This window comes from Corapipo altera, unplaced genomic scaffold (genome assembly GCF_003945725.1).
Source record: "Corapipo altera isolate COAL_440 unplaced genomic scaffold, ASM394572v1 0, whole genome shotgun sequence".
NCBI classification, from domain to species: domain Eukaryota; kingdom Metazoa; phylum Chordata; class Aves; order Passeriformes; family Pipridae; genus Corapipo; species Corapipo altera.
This window is the reverse complement of record NW_020884872.1, coordinates 8,472,861-8,491,220: the sequence shown is the minus strand read 5'-3', so window position 1 is coordinate 8,491,220 and position 18,360 is coordinate 8,472,861. Positions and strand designations below refer to the sequence as shown.

Below are 18,360 nucleotides of genomic sequence, written 5' to 3'. Positions count from 1 at the left end.
CATGTTATGGCTACAAAAATACAAATGAGATAACGCCTAAAATATCTCTTAAAGAGCAATTAAGTTGTAAAATCAAGCACTTAAAGTTAGCAACTGCCAAGATTACAAAGCATCTTTTAATGGTATATCTCTGAACTGGACCAATTATAGCGTAATTTTCACAGCAATTACATTTTTGGTCAAAGTTCAATTCCAATAAATCAACTTAACCTGCAACTAAAAGACTTGAAATGTCTAGAGATCTTACATAGATGGTTTTTATCAAATATTCCTACTTTTGTATCAAGAAAATTATTACTATATTTAATAGTAGAACTAAAATGTATCTGATAACTTTTAAATTTTCCTTTCTGTTCTTGCTCCTCATGCAGTATACCTTGAATATATGTCTTAATGGTCATATAAACAACAGGTCACACACTACACAACACTAGTTCCTTTCAAAAACACCTTACATCGCCTGCATGCAGAAAAATAAAATAAATCCAGCTCTGCAGGCCTTGTCTGAATCATGTATATACAGAGCAAGGTAAATTGAGATTACAAGAATAATCCACTGCCACTACTAATTTTTCAATAATGGAGCTTACCAACTTAACAGTCTTAAAGTATTATTTATCTTGCTCTAGAGGATTTATGGGTTTTTCTTCTTTTAAATAAAACTTTGCAAAAGTAGCAGAGCTGTCAGTGTTGCTTTTCCATGATTTTGCTCCCCAGCATACCAATCAAATATACAAATTCATAAAGTGAGAATTTACTATAAGGTAAGGCTAGATGACCAGTAAGATTGGAGGATTGTAACTGCTTCATTCCACTGAATATATAATAATTTACATACTAAATCTATCACTCAGGGTGAGCTAAAGATCCTAGTTGGAAATATGTATTTATAATATAAAAAGAAGGAATCCAAAACAATCAATATTATGATTTCTTTCTACCAACCATAACCAACACTTCTTAAAATTTGTCATGTTTATTTATTTTAAGTTCAATTTCAAGTACCATGCCTCTATCCCTCCATTTCACCCAGGAAATTATCTCTACATGCCTAAATGAACAAAACTAGGTTTTGAATGCACTATAAATGAAGGTCCCAAGAAAACAAGAATTTCAGCATGGGACAAATTTAAGGATATGATTGGTGCCACTAAGTTAATTCTGCACATATATAGACATAATTTGCATGTGAACCTAAAGTACTCATTTATCCTTTAAAAAAAGTCTTACCTGGCAGCATCTTTCTCCAAACGATGCTGTCTTAAACTGGAAATGAAGTCATCATAGTATTTCTTATGTGCTTCTATTGACTTTCGTTCAGAGTCAGTATAAGCAAATTCTGGATCTATGAAATTATATCTCTCAGTCTTTGTGAAAATAGTCCTAAATATTTAAAGAGAATTGTAGTTTCACTACATGTGTAAAATGATTCTGGGTCTTGTTAGAAAGAAAACATATTGATCTTGATAGATATATATTTCATTGCAAACATTCTTTTTATCACAGCTGATTATTAATATTTGACCTTGTACAGGCAACCATAAAAATGAAATATTCCAACTGTAATAGCTACATTTGTAGTTTCATGTAAGAAAAGCAACTTAAGAAATTTATGTGCAAGAGACTCATAAATGCAATGAATTTTTTCAGTGCGAAAAAACCCCAGTGAGTAACAAATCTTGATCTACTACATGATATATATATATATATAAAGGTGTAGGTTTAAATATTAGATTCACATAATTTTTACCTGTATTTTTTATCCCATTCACCAGGCCTAACGCTGGTTGCACGATCATTAGGGAAAGCTATAAGTGCATCATCCTTACAATTCCTGTTTATCCGGTGGGTATGAATTCGTGTCTGGTTTGATCTAAGCATTGCCACAGGTGGTGGATCAGTGCACTGTATTGCCCCACGTGCTGCATCAGTGCACTCTTCTGTGCCATCAACTACAAACTGTCCAGTTGCATTAGAAATCACTGGTGTTAAACCTTAAAATTCAAATAAAATGTGAACTTAAACTAATATTTTAAAGCAAAAATCAAAGTATCAGAAAATATTTCTGATTTACACTGGTCCACCCAGCAGTGCAACAATCAGTCACCCATCCCAATGTGTTTTCCTCAGAGGGAAGAAGGCATTCACATCATGCCAACAGCTCACTGCCTCCCTTGGCCTTGATCACACAGACAAATATCAGAGCTCAAAGCACTGTCCTGTCCAGCTGTGACACTTTGTCTTGCAAAGGCACATGATCAACACTCAGATCTGCCTCCATCACAATCCTATTCATGGTGTCCTAAACCTTTTCTTAAGGGCTGCAAACACAGGCATGATTTTTGACAAAGAACTCCCAAGCTATCACAACTAAAAAGAAAGCTCAGATATTTTTCACTCTAATTTTATAAAAGCACATATACATTAATGTCAGAGAAAAATTACAGCAGAAACTAGGCCATGGGTTTGCTCACCTCTCCTTAAATAAGGACATACATTTAAAACAGCCCTATAAATAAATAAATCCATACTTCAATTGCCCTTTCCTCCCTCACTTGCAAAAAAAAAAAAAAAATTGATCATTAAATATTTTTTTTTTACCTACTTCAGCCTTACTTTACTCCAAAATGGCTATCAAAAAAAAACCCTAAAAAAATCAAAAGCTATTTTCCATCCTCTAAACCATAGGAGAGATTACAACTTTCACTGCCCAGGGAGGCACAGTTTGCAAGAAGCTTCATTCCAGTCTCTCCCCTGCCTTCAACTGAATACAGAGACACAATCACATCACACACACTCATCCACAGAGACAGGGAGAAGACAACAGGGAGATACAGACCCATCTATATAAGGACCTGAAAAAAATAAAATTTTCCTCCACACTTCAATAAGGCTTAAAAGCAAAACACAGCTATCAGTAGCCTAAAGAGTAAATATCCTTCACAAGCTCTTTATGAACCTGCAGACAGGAGCAGAATGGGGACATTTACAGAGCAAATTATAGACAAGAGCACATAGAAAACCTGAAAAACTTGAATACTACATTAAATCTTTGATTAAAAAAAACAAAATACTTTTTTAAATTGTGTTTCTGAAGCAGAAAAACTGAAGGAGTCCTGGATTTCAACAATAAAACCTAGAAACTGCCAAACTTCAGTTTTTTCTCAAATCCTGATAGCGACAGACTTGAAATACATTCCTGAAAGTAGCAGGAATGTCCACTGGCTTATCAACCATTCTGGTACTTGTAACAGATAATCATGGAATCATGGAAATATGATGAGTTGGAAGGGACCCACAAGGATCGTCTAGTCCAACTGCTGGCCCTGCACAGGACACCCAAGAATCCCAACAGATTCTCAGATGCTTGAGAAGTATTGTCCAAACACTTTTTGAATTGTGTCAGGCTTGATGCTGTGACCATTTCCCTGGGGTGCCTGTTCTAGTGCCCAACCACCCTCTGGGTGAAAAGTTTTTTCCTGATATCCAACCTAAACCTCCCCTGACTCAGCTTCATCCCATTTCCATAAGCCCTGTCAGTGGTCACGAGAGTGAAGAGATCAGTACCTGCCCCTCTGCTGCCCCTCATTTTATCCTGACTTCCCAGTAACTTCCTGTTTTTACTTTCCCACAATAGAAAAAAATGGGCATTGCCTTCCTGATTCTCATTAGCAAGTACATCTTCAAGCTGGCAGCAGTCAGTTAAAGGGTATTCAAGTTCCCCTCCTTATCTACACACACACCCCACATGCACCAGTTCACTGGTACTACCTGCAGATGTCACCATACATGTGACACCAGGAAAAGCTACATTTCCCATCACTGGTTTTAAAATCCAATGACAGGCTTAGTCAAATCTACTTTTAACTTGTTCCTGGGACATCTTAGGAACATGAGGAACAATTTAGAGTCTAATTATTGCATACCCTGAGAGATTCTTTATGCTGGCACAGGCTTCACAGGATGGAAAGAGCCAATGGACATGGGACAGGCAGCAGGCTGTATTAACTGGCAAATTAATCTGGCAGCAGTAACTTTTAATCACTAGAAATCTTGTTATCTTTCCTACCATCTTCCTGTGCTTGACATATCTCTCAATTTACTACTGAAACATATTAGCACTGTTTAATGGCATCACTTCCAAAAACTGAAGCTTTTGTTTTCTGATTTATAAAATTTAAATAATCATATGATGAAAATTTATGCTTTAATAGTTTAATTTTTGATAAAAGGGGGGCGGAGAAGGGTACCATTATTTTAGCCATTATTTTATACTCTTACATGTATATGTCATACAAATGAGCATCCTTGAAGTCCCAAAGACTTTTTACTTTTTATAAACAAACTAAAAATAGAAAAAAACCCCTCTTTTAAATGCTAAAAATGTACTTTTAAAACATTTTATCACTTTTCACTAATGTTTTTAACATCTTACCAGGATTAACTGTGAATAGAATTTTTTTTCGTTTAGCTTTGCACACTCCAATCAAGTTCAAATATAATTGATGAAAGGATATTGTCTTCAAATCATGCAAGTTATTTTTATCTACTCCTGTACCAATGATATCGATAATTTGCTTCATATTAAATGTTCCTATTTGACGTGGAGAAAATGAAATCATCACATCCTGGAAAAGAAAACTCATTCTGAGACATAAGAGGCAGAAAAGTAAAGAGTCAAATTTTTTTTAATTCCTGTATAATTGAGTTATTGAGTCCCTTCTCTCCACACTTACCTCTAAGACAGGTGTTCAAAACTGGGCTTTTAGAATATGCCAACAGACACACAAAAATTAGCAATATAAGGTGATATAAAAATGCTACACATTAGAACACAACAAAGTCTCACTTGCTCATTTTTGAGATAAATTGTTACATCTTGTACCATGAGTTACTGGTTTGGGAAATTATAAATGTCTCCATATTTAACATATATTTGGCAAACCTTCTTCTATTGAAAGAAATCTTATCTTACTTGAATATTTGTGACTTACTGAAAAGAATTAAAAGTATCGTGGAAAAATATATGAGTATGAAGCAATCTTCTCAAATCAGTAAAATACAAAAAAAAAAGTAATTACAGATAGAAAAAACATTTATAAAGTTCCTTGAGTGCTACAGTTATTTTTCCAAATTTAAACTAACATTTGTTGCTTCCTGGAGTACTGGTAAAATTGTTAAGAAAGCCTACAAAACGAGAAAAAAATTTATTTGGCTGGTATTAAAGTCATTGCTGCTGAAATGAAATTGTTCTGGTTTACAAGAAATTCCACTGCTAGCCACTGTAAAACAACCTGCATAGCTCCATAACCTAAGAGAAAGAGACACTTACCTTTGCAGAATTTTTTTTAATTTTTCCTTTTTCAGGAGAAATATTAAAGTGAGCGGCCTTGCGGAAGCGGAATGTCACTGGAAGGGAGTCGGATTCATTTTTCAGTGTGCACAGAAGTTCTGTTTGCTCACCCAAATAACAGTCCCTGAAATTAATTTCTGGTCCTGGATTAAAAGTTACCATCACAGGAAGCCCAGAACCTGTCAAAGCTAAGTCCACGTGATGAGGATGACTCCCTGCATTAGACAAACACAAAATTAAACAAACGAAACCCCCTCACACACCTATTAGCTTACAAACAGAAAAGTCATCTTATAGTTGTATGGTCACAAAACCAAAATAAAATTGCAAAAAAAATAGGATTTATAATGCAATTTTCTATAAACATAACACAGCAATGTTTATTTATAATGGCTGTTAGATAATGTATTCCCTCATTAAGGAAGTTGAGGATGATCAAATATGCACTTGAAAATGCACAAAACTGGTATTATAGAACTGCTAGTGACTTGCAATTGGCTGGAGGGGGGTTTAATGCCTTCCCAATATTTACATTTATGATTAAGTTCTAGGTGCTCACTAGTAGCATAACACACATGATTCCCTTCTTTCTAGTCACTGTTTGAAGAGGTTTTGGTGCTAAAGCATTAAAGATGCAAGTTACTTCAATTTATTTGTATGGATATAAACAAACAAAAGAAGTAGATTGACCTTAAAAATAGAAAATTTTTTTAAAAATTTAAAATATATATCAAGATATACAGTTTTATCATCCAAATATACATTTCTGATGGTGACTATACATTTCTGATGACATACGTGTGGTTGCTGTGGCACCATCATCGAGGGCCTGCAGATAACCATCTCTATTGCCAACAGTTTCAAATCTCAGAAACAGGACATAGTCTTGTTTCAGTGATGAATCATTCACTTCAAAGTCTCCTTTAAATTTTCTGTAAGAGTCACAATCTCTAATTAGATGACAGGGAAAAAAACAAACCCCAATTGACCAAAAAAAAAAAAAAAAAAATCAAGACATTTTTCATCATCCAGTCTGTCTTTGCTGTCAGCTACAGTTGAAACAAATTATCTTTATTCTTCCTTTCAGAAAACGGAAATAGTAACGAATTTAAGCTCATCAATATTTGTGTGTTTATACTACTAGTCATTTGATATCTCTTCCAGTCTGCAACAGCTTTCTAAACTAATACTATGTGCAGAATAATGACTTATATTTAGAGTTTAAGTAAGGGAAAATGGTAAGAGTACATTTTCTTTTCCTCATTCAAGAAGAGATGTTCCTTTACATTTTGGTGGTGGGCGGGGGGGGGGGGTATTGGAATGACAGCTTTCTAAAATGTTTCACTCTCTTTGTTGTTAATAAATGGCAAAGTCTAATAAAATTCTTATTTTCAAAAAACCAGCTTAACCAATTCTTGGTCCAAATACATCCTAACGTATTATAAAACATAGAATCATAGAATCACTTCAAACTTTGCTTTCTCATTTGTAATATCACACCAGGCAATTTCTTTTAACACACAAATATATAAGAAGTTATTGAGAAAAAAAAAATTTGCAGACACATTGACTTAAAATTATTTTCTCCAACACAGCTATTACAGAGTAGTTTAGACCAATCAAGTTGTGTGTGTTTGGTTATCTACTTTGTACCACTCACTCACTCTGGACTAAAGCACAATGTAACCAAAGATTTCTCATGAGGTAGCAAAGTTCCTTGATTGGGAGTGCACAAGATCAAGGTGGAAACATCTGCATCTCTATTTTTCAGGCTTAAGTCCTGTAAAGCAGCATCTGTACTCCTCTGAAGATCTGTCCCCTAAAAAATAATCAAAATATGAAATATATTCAGCCTGTTCCACTTTCCCTTTTGTGTTTTTTTTTCCCACACGTACATTTTCACATACAACAAATAGAAAGACATAACATAAGAAATAGCATTGACATAGTTACACATCACATGGCTAATTAACCAATTTTTAAACATCAGTTTCATGTCAATATTTTGAATTCCCTTTTTTAAACATGATGCTCACTCAGATGATTTCACTGTCTGAGAAAAACAACTGAAATCACAGATTGCTTAACATCCTAAAATACCAAAATGTTTTTTGATAATTCCCATTAAATAATAAGAAAACCAGTGGGATTTCAAGCAATACTGCTCAAAAACAAACAAACAAAACACAAACAAAAAACACCCCAAAAACTAAACAAACCTACTCAGGGAATCTAGTTAACATTGTTCAGGTTAAAATGTCACATAGTAAAATGGAAAAAAACCAAAAACTCAATTCCAAGGTTAAATTACAGTAAAAAATGTGTTAGTTGGACAGAAGTTTCAGAAAGCCTATTGATCAGAACATAGGTTGACATAGTAAACAGTATTAGAAAATGAATGTTTAGAAATAAAAAATGCAAAAGCAGAAATGTGAACAAGTTTCCAACTAAAATAAAACCCAAAGCAGTTTCTTACCATCTCTCCTCCAATGGCATTGTCTTCCAGTACTGCTACCCAGTCCATATTCTCAGGACTTTTATTGTATAAAGATATTTGCTCAGTCTTTGAAGTCCCAAAGTAAACTGGTCCAAAGTTAATGCATTCCACTACTTTTCCACAAGATGCTCCAAGAACTTTAAGAACTTGTTCAACCACAACAGCTTTGACCCACACTTCAGTGCAGCCACGACCTTCCAATTCCACTCTGTCAGTGAGAGCAGCAAGCAGCAACAGGTAAGGTACAAAAATCTTAGAAATAATCAGTTTGGTTAGTTTGGTTTATATTAGAACCTGTGCAAAAAAATGAGCCAAACCCGAGCACTAAAAGCACTGGTTTTCCATAGATAAACTAAGCAGAGGGAGCAGAGCAAGGAGTGTGCACTTAACAGTGACCTAAAAGGAGTGTTACCAGCCAGGAAAGATCACTCATTACATGGTGGAGTTTTGGGCAGTTTAACTTTTTTCCCTTTTTCAATGTTTGAAATTACAGAAATGACGTCTGAAAAGAAACAGAAGTGTCCACAGGTGATACACTGCTCTTATTTCTGAGATTCTTTATATCTAGATACAAACTGGAGCATATATACTTAATTTTCTCCTAGGCAACTGGAGCTAGAAGTTCATCTGAATAAGCATAAAAGAACTGCTGCTGTTCCTGCCTGAATGCTTGATCAAATCACCAACAGATCACATAGACATTGTACTAATTTTTATTAGAATTCTACTGGAACAAAGCATATTTGTTCTTGATGAACAAAATCAAGTAATAATATACCTTATTTTTCTAACAGAATCAACTACCCTTTTGAATAGCATCTGAGCTAAAAAAAATCTTAAAAAAAAAGGGGTTTTTTTATTGAATAGTCACATATATAACTACACACAGGATCTGGGAGAGGATCTCAAACTCAAATCATCTTTCAAGTTCTGAAGCATGATTACAGGATACTCCAAAACAGTTTTTTGAGATTTCTTTTATAAGAGTAGATTCCTTTGAGAATAATTTTGCTTGCACATAGAAGGAAAATGTTTAGAGAGCATGGTAAATGGAAATTACCAAGATGTTTTCATGAAAACTGTGCTATTTTTCCAAGTCAGATTCCTGTCAAATACCCATTTCAAGATTTTAAATAATACCCTGTTTGTTTAACCACATACATACACACCTTTATACACATATTTGTGCAAAGCTTGACAACAAAACATAATATTTCCTGTAGTCTAGACAATATAATAATAACTAATAAGAAATGCCAAATTCACTGACAGAATTACGTAGAATTTAAGGTAGGAAATGGGTGAAGGATGAAATCTGCAGGAGACAGTAGCCATTCAACCAAGATGGGGTGAAGAAAATAGTGGAGGCAGCCTGGACAGCAAAAGAAAGGCAGAAAGCAGGACACTTAACAACTAAATGGTTGCAACTTAGTAGCCAAAGAAAAAATCATATGAAGGGGTTATGACTATGAAGCAATAGCAGAGATAATATCTTCCCTGTCATTGTAATAGAATTTTTTTTCCTGTACTTTCATTTCCTTTTCCAACAGGCTGCCAAAAACAAGAACAGGAAGAACTGAACTTTAAGTCTATTTTAATAATTCAAAACAAAAGAGGAAACTTCTACAGATACATCCTAGATACCCCCCCCCCCAAGAAAAAAGAAAAGAAACAAACAACCCAAATCACAAAAACAATGAGCAAACAAACAAAAACCCCATAAACAAACAACCACAACCACACCCTACTCACAGATTGCCCAGAGAAGTTGTGGATGCCCCATCTCTGGAAGTGTTCAAGCCCAGGCTGGATGGGGCTCTGTGTAACCTGTGCAAGGTGTCCCTGCCCATGGCAGGGGGTGGAACAAGAGAACTTTCCAGCCCAAACCATTCTGTGATTCTATAAAGTACCCATTTAAAAATAATCTACTCTTAAAAGAGTTAGTGGTTGCAAATACATTCTCTCTCCATTGAAAATAAGATACACCAAAAGACACAATAATGTTTCTGAGAGTCCTGAAACACGTAGAGCTAAAAGAAAATTAGAAGTAACAGAAGGTAAGAAGAGTAAGGAACACCGGATGTGCAGAAAGGTGAAAGATACCAAAGATCTTGGTTAGTTTTATTTTGAGAGATGTGCAACCATCTCATATCATTATGTTTTGTGGGAGACTTTTATTAACACAGGCTGGTACACAACATATGCATCACTGTCCCATGGAGATAATATAATCTAATTAATTTAATAAAAATAAGTTTGAAAGCCAGCAACCGACACTTAGGAACTTTTAACTTTTTTAGATAAACATTCATAATAAAGATTAGAATTAATAACAGGCAAAAATGGAATTTGTAGAGCTGGACTTCTTTGGTCATACACTCACTTCATCACTTCTTTGATGACTCTGGGTACATCTGTGCAGATATCCACTTGAATTGTCCTTTTAGATTTTGGCTTTACCAGTCCACTGGTAGGTGTTATGCTAGCCAAGACAACCCCATCATATGATATTTCAAATACACCTAAAAAAACAGAGTAATAAACAGAATGCTACACAATATAAAGTTGTAGATTTATATTCTTCTATTAAACACTTGAAACTACACCTCACGTGATGCAGATATTCACAAGCAATACATTTTCCTAAGGAAACAGGAAACACAGAGTTCAGCTTTTTAAAAACTATTTGTAACAGAGAGTAGATCATTTTTTTCAAGCTTTCTTTAAACACTACACACACATGTCCAGTGCCACTTTGCAAGTTGAGACTGTAACAGAGAAGGTACTCACATTCCAAACAAAAGTGACAGTATCATAAAGCAGCTGTAAGTACCATTTTGTAAGTCACAGGCTATTTTATACACAGCTCTAGGCAGCTACAGTAGCCAGAAAGTTAAGTGTGTATATTGCAGGTGACAACAGCTTTTATGATTTGGTATGTGCATAACACAAGTTATTGCAGAAGAGAACAGTGAATGTTTCTAGTTTATAAAAATATTTTTTAGATTGTGAAAAAAAATCTTAAATGTGTATTTAACCAATAGCACTAATTATCTGTCATTATATTACAGACACAAAGAAATTGTTTCAAATTTTGTAGGAAAAATGCATTGTTTGACCTCAGATAAAACATAATCTCTGATATAAGACCAGGAGCAGGGAAAAAGGAGTTGTTTCGTGCATGGGATGACACGTAAAATGCAATCCTTGAGTCTCAGGCCAGCACACAGCACTTCTTGCTCATATATTTTACATGCTGCCTGCTACTGTGGCCTGCTATATTGTGATTTACAGAACCTACAGAAACACAGGTTCAGCAGCTCTTTGTCTGCTCTCAATACACTTTTTTACTAACCACCACCTTCATTCTAATTTTGTCTCTGTCCAATCCTACAAAACTTCATTATGTAACCAGCATGTAACATGCAGAGGTTATAACTAGAAACAGCTCCTTATACGATATGAAATATTAATACCATATAAATTAGTTGTAGATACATAGGTAATGTAGGTTCTCATTTTCTTTACCTAATCATAATTACCCAAAATAAGAAGTTAGCATGTATGAGTAAGAGCTGATTATACAAACTACGTACTACATCTCTAAGTTGAACTGGTTAGGAAAAAAAGAAAAAAACCCACAACATTTTCTCCTTTTGTTTTAAGGAAAAAAAATTTAAAACTGCTTTAACTAGACAGAAATTTGATTTTTTCTTTTGTCTTATTATTGCAACCCATCTTTCTGTTTCGGCAGTCATGTATTTTCGCTTGGTACAATAACTTGTGAAAATCTAGGACACAAATGTTCACAGAACCTTGGCCTAATGTAAACAGAGACAGCTTGTAAAACAACAAACAACTGTACAAGTGAGGAACAGAAATAATTAACTGTTTTAAATTTCTTGTTTGAAACTCAGAACAGTTGCCACCCTTCGTCTGGAGAAAGGTGTTTGCAGCTTTGTCCAGTAGAAAAGGCAATCAAATAGGTTATTTGGATCATATAAACATTCCTATGCTCCATTGACCATGTTTTTTATTCTCCTTGGCAGGGCCCCCTTGCAGAAGTTGAAGTATGTGCATGTTGTGAAAGCTGTATGATTTCAAAAGCTATGGCAGCAAGACAAAAGACCCCTCATTATGTTCTAGCAACAAATACAGTTCAATTCTCATCCTAGAGGACGAACTCTGAAAGCACAGGGAGCTTGTAGTTGTTTATTTAATAGACAGTTCTGGGGATCACAGAAGCACAAAGAGAACAAAGCAAGAGCAGACACGATTTGCTGCTATTTACGTTGGGCATACTAAGAAAATGAGTAACATTTTTGCATCTTTCAAGATGGGACTCAAAAGTAGAGAACTCCTAAAACTTGCTAAGTTCTAAAATAATTTTTCTTTTCTAAGTGGAAGCATGGAAATGCCTACAGAAGCAATGGCCCATGTACAATACATTCAGCTACAATACTTGTAATCTGCATAATCCAGAACTCCAGTTAATTTCTACTTGGCCACTGAAGTATCATTTTGCATAAAATTACACTTTCCAAGAAAAGAAAATATTTGTATAATTTAATGCATGTTAGATACTTACCTGAAGATGATCCATGGTTAGCAATACTAATCTCTTTACTAATTACTTTATTGCTTGCAATCACTTGACCAAAATCGATCTCTGACTCAATTTCCAGACAACAGTACGGAATAAATCTGTAGAGAAAAGACATGGTTTTATCTTCCAAAACTTGAAAATACCTTTGCATTTTTAGAGAAATTTGATCACTCCAGTGAAAGAGAGTTTTCCTTTTGTCTTAGTTCTCCCACCAAGGTTCTTGCAACTCCCTTCAGCACTATAGCATACACAGGGGAGATGTAAGAGAGGTAGTTATCGCCCAACTTGTTTAATGACTAACTCCTGTAACTTTAAAACAATACAGCTTTAAACAATTAGTCAAAATGGAATGTATACATTTGCATTTAATTTAAATACTTTATTATAGCACTGCAAATAAAACTATCTTGAGTTAATTGAATCACAAAACAAGACCAAAGTTAACATTTACCATAATTCATTACCAGCTCCCTGAACTAGAAGCAGAGAGAAAGCAGGCGTGCCAGTGCCCATTTACAGCCTTTGTGTTTGATGCATATTTTATGTGACTTCAACAAAACTTATTACAACAGACAGAAGTGGGTAATGACAAAAGCCACAAGCTATTTCTATTATTTATTTAATAGCCTCATTCAGCATGATGACATCCCTGTGTTGGGTAGTTTACACAAAATGAACAGATCATTCTCGCTTCAAAAAACTTGTATTTTAAACACCCCAATTTTTAATATAATCACACCTCTGATCTCACATAAAACTGTTTCAAATCAATTGGAATTTTATATCAGCACAGCAGTCTATCTCCTCTTAACCACAAATAGGAACATGCAGAAACAATTACATCTCATGATCCGCATTACATGCTGCACAGAAAACTAAATGGGGAAGGAAGAAAAATATGGTTGGTCAAGTGAGGCAGATCCTGCCCAGACACTCCAGTACATAAAGGGGAGGGGAAGGGGAAGGGGAAGGAAGGGAGTGAGGAAAAAAAATTGAATCAAGAAATGCCCCAAAAGAATTTGCTCTCAAGAATTTTAAAACATTGTTTTTAATTCTCTTTAATAATTTATTGTAAAGCAAAAAGAGTAAATTAGTAAATTCTTGAAAGAGATGGTCTAATCCAGCAGGATGTGGGGAAAAAAAAAAAAACAAACAAAAACCAGAAAAACAAAATAAAGGAAAAAAAAGAATCAACTGTTAAGATTAGAGTGCATTCAAATCAATTGTTAAAATTTCACATTCCAAGTAACCAGACATTCTTCCAATAAGCTTCACTGAAAAAACAGAACAGAAATATTTCTCCTCTCAAGATCCAATTATCTAACTTCCCAAATAGATAGGAATAAGCCTAAATTCTAACTGCAATAAGATTTTCTAATAGATACAGACCTGTGCAAAAGGGAAACAGTCAAGGTAAAGGGTCTGGTGTTTGTTTTCTAATACAGGGTGAGGTTTATTTGTTTGGTTTGCTGGTTGTGTTTTGGGTTGGGGTTTTTTCATGAAGATGGAATTTACTACATTTGCATGACACAAAATACATTTGGGAAAACACTAATAAAAATAAAATCGAAGTATATTGGCCTTTTTCAAACTCACACAAAAAAAAAAAAAATAAAAATAAGAGCCTGTAAACTTTTTCCCCACAGAAGCCAATTAAACATGAAGACTTCAAATACTTAATCTATTGCAAGTCCTTTCCAGAAAGGAGTCACCAGTAGCATTAGCATCCCAAGTGGTCTTATCTTCACAATAGTACTCTAATAAAAATTTTCAAAAAATTAAAAATAAAAAAACCCAAAACCTAAAAATTAAACTATTTAAATTAAAACTGCTGCCTAATAACTTTTTTATTCTATGAAAATATATGTTGGGAGAACTTATTTAGAGACAGTTTTAACATCAAAATGATCATATTGAATTACTAGGTTCAGTATTACCTTATGAAAAGTCATCCCTGTCTTTCAGCCAAATAAAAACGTTTTGGGTTGTTTAGATTTCTCTAGAGTTAATTAAAGAAAGCTATAATAGCATTTTTAATAGTGTGTTCTATGAGAAATAGAACTTACAAACACCACAGGAAAACAACCAACTAATTGAAATTGTTATTTGCAACTCTTCCAACAGTAGATAGTCTTTTGCTAAGAGGCAAAATTTATAGTAACTTGAAAACCCCTGTCATACTTAACTATTTCTGTCCTATATTAACAATTGCATGACATTAACATAAAAAAATTCCACAACTTTTAAGATGAAACAAGGGAAAGCAAATCAGTGAAAAAGATCATAAGAGGTAAACACAATGTAGAAGTATTTCTTAGCTGAAGGCAGAGCTTCACACATTTCAGGCTAGCATGAGATGCTTCTGGAATTGCTTGATTCTTATATATACAACTCATATGCTGATTAATCTCCACATGGAAATTCATTTTTGTCTGTACATGTAATTTGTAACATTAAGATCTTCACAAAAATGATGATTTGCAGTAGTTTCCGAGATTCATCTGTCCCAATTTAGGCATCTAAAAGCTTGACCTGTAAGCAGAAGTTTGTTGTCTTCATTTTTCTTAAGAGACAAAGGAGAGAAAGGTACACCAGAGCAATTCCCCCTCATCCTCAGATAACCACTGAGCCTAAGTCTGATAAACTATATTTAGAAGCTTACTTTTTCCAATCAGTCTATGTTTATGCAACATATAAGAGATATATCCATATAGACACACAGATAAGCACACACAATCACACATGGATTGATGAAAGTGATCCTTGAACTTGTGATGTTGTCCTAAAACATGCACCCTATTTCTAGAATCAGGCAACATGTTTCACTATAATCCAGTTTTGTAACTGTGAACAATTTACTGTAAAATCTTTTATATATATGGTTCATGAAGAAAGGAAGCCATCAAGAGTAGGTGTTAACTTGTCTAACCATAGAGAATTAAAAGTTATCAACATTATCACAACCAAGGTAGAATACAGCAAAACCAAAAATCCAGACTGTCTGTGATCTCAGAGGGACATCACTTCAATGAACTTCTTACCCATGTGCTTCTTTGAAAAAAAAAATAATCTTACTTTTGTAGGAAACTTAGTACTTGTTCCAATTGACAGACTAATTACAAAGCCATATGATATGTATAAATAAACTTTCCACGAGACTAAACTGCAAATAAACTTTGCACAAGGCTAAACTGCAAATACTGACAGCAGCACATGAACTGTTGAACATCATACCCAAGCAGGGGGATATCAACTACGTCGTCATCTACTAAAAGAATCAGTTTATCTTGAAGGTCTTCTAAACGGTCGGGATAATATTCCACAAAAGCTTTAAGCTGAAGTCCGGATGCAATGGGCTTTTCTGGATTTTCCACAACCAATTTAAACTGCAAAACAAAAAAACATATTTTTTTTAATTGTAACGCATTCTAGATTAAGAACGATATACATGTTGTTCATTTTCAGAAGAAGACACAAATTGATTTAAAATTTACCATGAACTTTAAAATATGCAGGGGTTTATAATTTTATCTCCCTATTTACTGAAGTTCAGAGTTTTTGAAGTAAAAGACAAAATGAATTAGCAAAATTTTCTAGTTTTTCCAAGAGAGCTCCAGCTTTTCTTACTGCTGCAATAAACCTGAAGCAACACAAAATTAAATCAGCTATTACTCACTGGAGAATATTTTTAGCACTTGAGAAAATAACAAGGATTAGGTCTCAGTTCAAATCAGCAACAAAAGGGGACAAGGTAAGAGCTTTCTCTAGGTCTGACCGACATCCAGCTTACATGAACAGAAAGTGTCACTGTACATTGAAATCTGCTTGAAAAGTTCATGGTACTTCTAATTTAGGGGGCCAAATGAAAGGGAAAAAAACAGCAGCAGCTGACAGAAAGCACCCTTTCCTCTAAGTTTTCTGTTCTAATTTATGTTTGAAATATTCAAACATAATTTACTGTTTCTTGATTCTGTTGTCTGAGCACCTCCCTCTATTGCTTTAGAATTCTCCTAGCAGGATAAATACTCAGCTAAAGGAAATTTGCTATGTAATGTACCTCCTGATTATGGGCTTGATTTGGAAAGAGTAGCCAAGTTTTAATTTTGAGGTGTGTAAAATCTATCTCTAAAGAGAATTAAACATTCAAGGATATTCATTCTATGAGAGGGAAATTGATATATTGTATCAGGAACTTTCAATGAAGCCTACGGAAAACTGCTTTGTGAGCTAAATTGCTTGAAAGACATTTTTTGGCTATGCACTATGACAGCTCAAGGAAGGTTATTTTTCAGTTCTTGCATGCTATGAATGCCTCAAAATTTTTCAGATGAGTAATACACTTCAGAGCCTTGTAATTACAGACAGCAGCAAAAGGTCTGAGAGTGAGAAAGGGCAACAAACAGGCCTTTCTGGAACTGAGCATGGGAAGTGGTATCTTGTCCCCCAGCTGTCATATTGGTCCTCTCATGTACAATAGCACTAAAATACGCAGCAAAAGGCATGAGTTAATCACAGATGTAGAAACTCTTAAGCTGTGATTAAGTAACCTTTTCTAAAACTGACTCTACCTTTCCACTTCTGCAGCACATGAAAAAATGATAAGGCTAATGAAAACTAACAAAACAGAATAAGCACAGCCCTACCAAATCAAGCACTCTCAACAGTTTCCAGCTCATGCCAAAAGTCTTCAGCTACAGTGTAATAAAAATCAAGCTGCCACTTTTTCCCTCAAAAAGAAAAGCTGACTACTCAGGTTGTGAAATTATCCAAGGTACTTCAGTTGTCTGACAATCATATTGATTACTACTCTAGAATTATTCATAGCTCAAGCTGTGAACACAAAGCAACATCAGCTTCTGTTCAATCCATGATGCCAGTTCAACCCAACCCTTTGATCCTAATTTTGACATAATTAACAAGCAATAATCTACTAACCACAGCTGGGTTTTGCTGGGCACACACAGGCTACAGGTCAAGGGCTAAGCTGGTTAGAATTGTAAAGACGCATTTGCTTTTAAAATGTCTGGTTAAGCAGTGATTTTTCCAGAATTAATCAGATGCTATCAAGAGGAATCATAATATCATGAGAAAGGATTGCAAAACTCTTTTCTGAGAAAGCTCCCAGCAAGCACCACAAAGGGACTACTGTAGTCAAAAAAACCCTTATAATACAACCCAGAAAAGACATAACAGAGCTATCACTTCATTGATTCACATTCACACCATAGCAAAATGACCCACTTCTACAGAATGATCCCTGAAATGACGAGGATCTCACAGCCTTCTCGCGGGACAAATTCTGGACAGTGCCAAGCCAACCAGGAAGGCAAAGCAGCGTTTGGTACCAACAACGAACTTGATCACAGGATCACTAAGGCTGGAAAAGACCTCCAAGATCATCGAGTCCACCTGCTAATGGCTGATGTAGTAAGACAAGAAAAGTCTGTGTACTTCCACTGAAACTATGGATTTAACAAACAAGGAAGCTGTCTCCAAAAAAGGAAGCTCTCGCCCACAGCCTCGGGAGAGTAAAGGACCGGGGAGATGGGAGTTCCTTCCGTTCGGGCGCCGCTCCCGCGGGCCGGAGCAGGGCGAGGCGCTGCCCAAACGGGACCGCAGTTCGCAGAGAGGCGGCCGCGGGGCACCCCCAGCCGCCCCTCACCTGGGGCCGGTGCGGCGGCAGCAGGTGCAGGCGGCAGCTCTCGACCCGCAGGTTCTGGACGGTGAGCGCGGCGCGGTAGCGGCGGCCCGGGACCGCGTCCCTGAAGCGCAGCTCGGCCGGGGCGATGCGAACCCCCAACTGTTCCCGACACCCGCCCGCCATGGCCGCCATGGCCGGCAGACGGGCGCCTAGCAACGGACGCGCGGCGCTGATTGGGTGGAAAATGGCGGCGCGGCCTAAAT

At 35.7% G+C, this 18,360-nt stretch overlaps 1 protein-coding gene across 2 annotated transcripts in view; it reads right to left on the bottom strand.

The window, feature by feature from the left end:
• CFAP47 (cilia and flagella associated protein 47) overlaps positions 1 to 18,290 on the bottom strand; it is a 269,686-nt gene extending 251,396 nt beyond the window's left edge. For both annotated transcript variants that reach the window (XM_027638424.1, XM_027638431.1), the window contains exons 1-11: positions 18,119 to 18,290; positions 15,691 to 15,842; positions 12,439 to 12,554; positions 10,234 to 10,372; positions 7,830 to 8,058; positions 7,018 to 7,172; positions 6,152 to 6,285; positions 5,333 to 5,568; positions 4,436 to 4,628; positions 1,751 to 1,994; positions 1,231 to 1,383 (exon numbers count right to left, since the gene is read on the bottom strand). In XM_027638424.1, the coding sequence (XP_027494225.1) occupies positions 1,231 to 1,383; positions 1,751 to 1,994; positions 4,436 to 4,628; positions 5,333 to 5,568; positions 6,152 to 6,285; positions 7,018 to 7,172; positions 7,830 to 8,058; positions 10,234 to 10,372; positions 12,439 to 12,554; positions 15,691 to 15,842; positions 18,119 to 18,289 (1,922 nt within the window). In that variant the 5' untranslated portion in view covers position 18,290. The remainder of the gene's footprint in view (positions 1 to 1,230; positions 1,384 to 1,750; positions 1,995 to 4,435; positions 4,629 to 5,332; positions 5,569 to 6,151; positions 6,286 to 7,017; positions 7,173 to 7,829; positions 8,059 to 10,233; positions 10,373 to 12,438; positions 12,555 to 15,690; positions 15,843 to 18,118) is intronic.
• Positions 18,291 to 18,360: the final 70 nt, after the last annotated feature.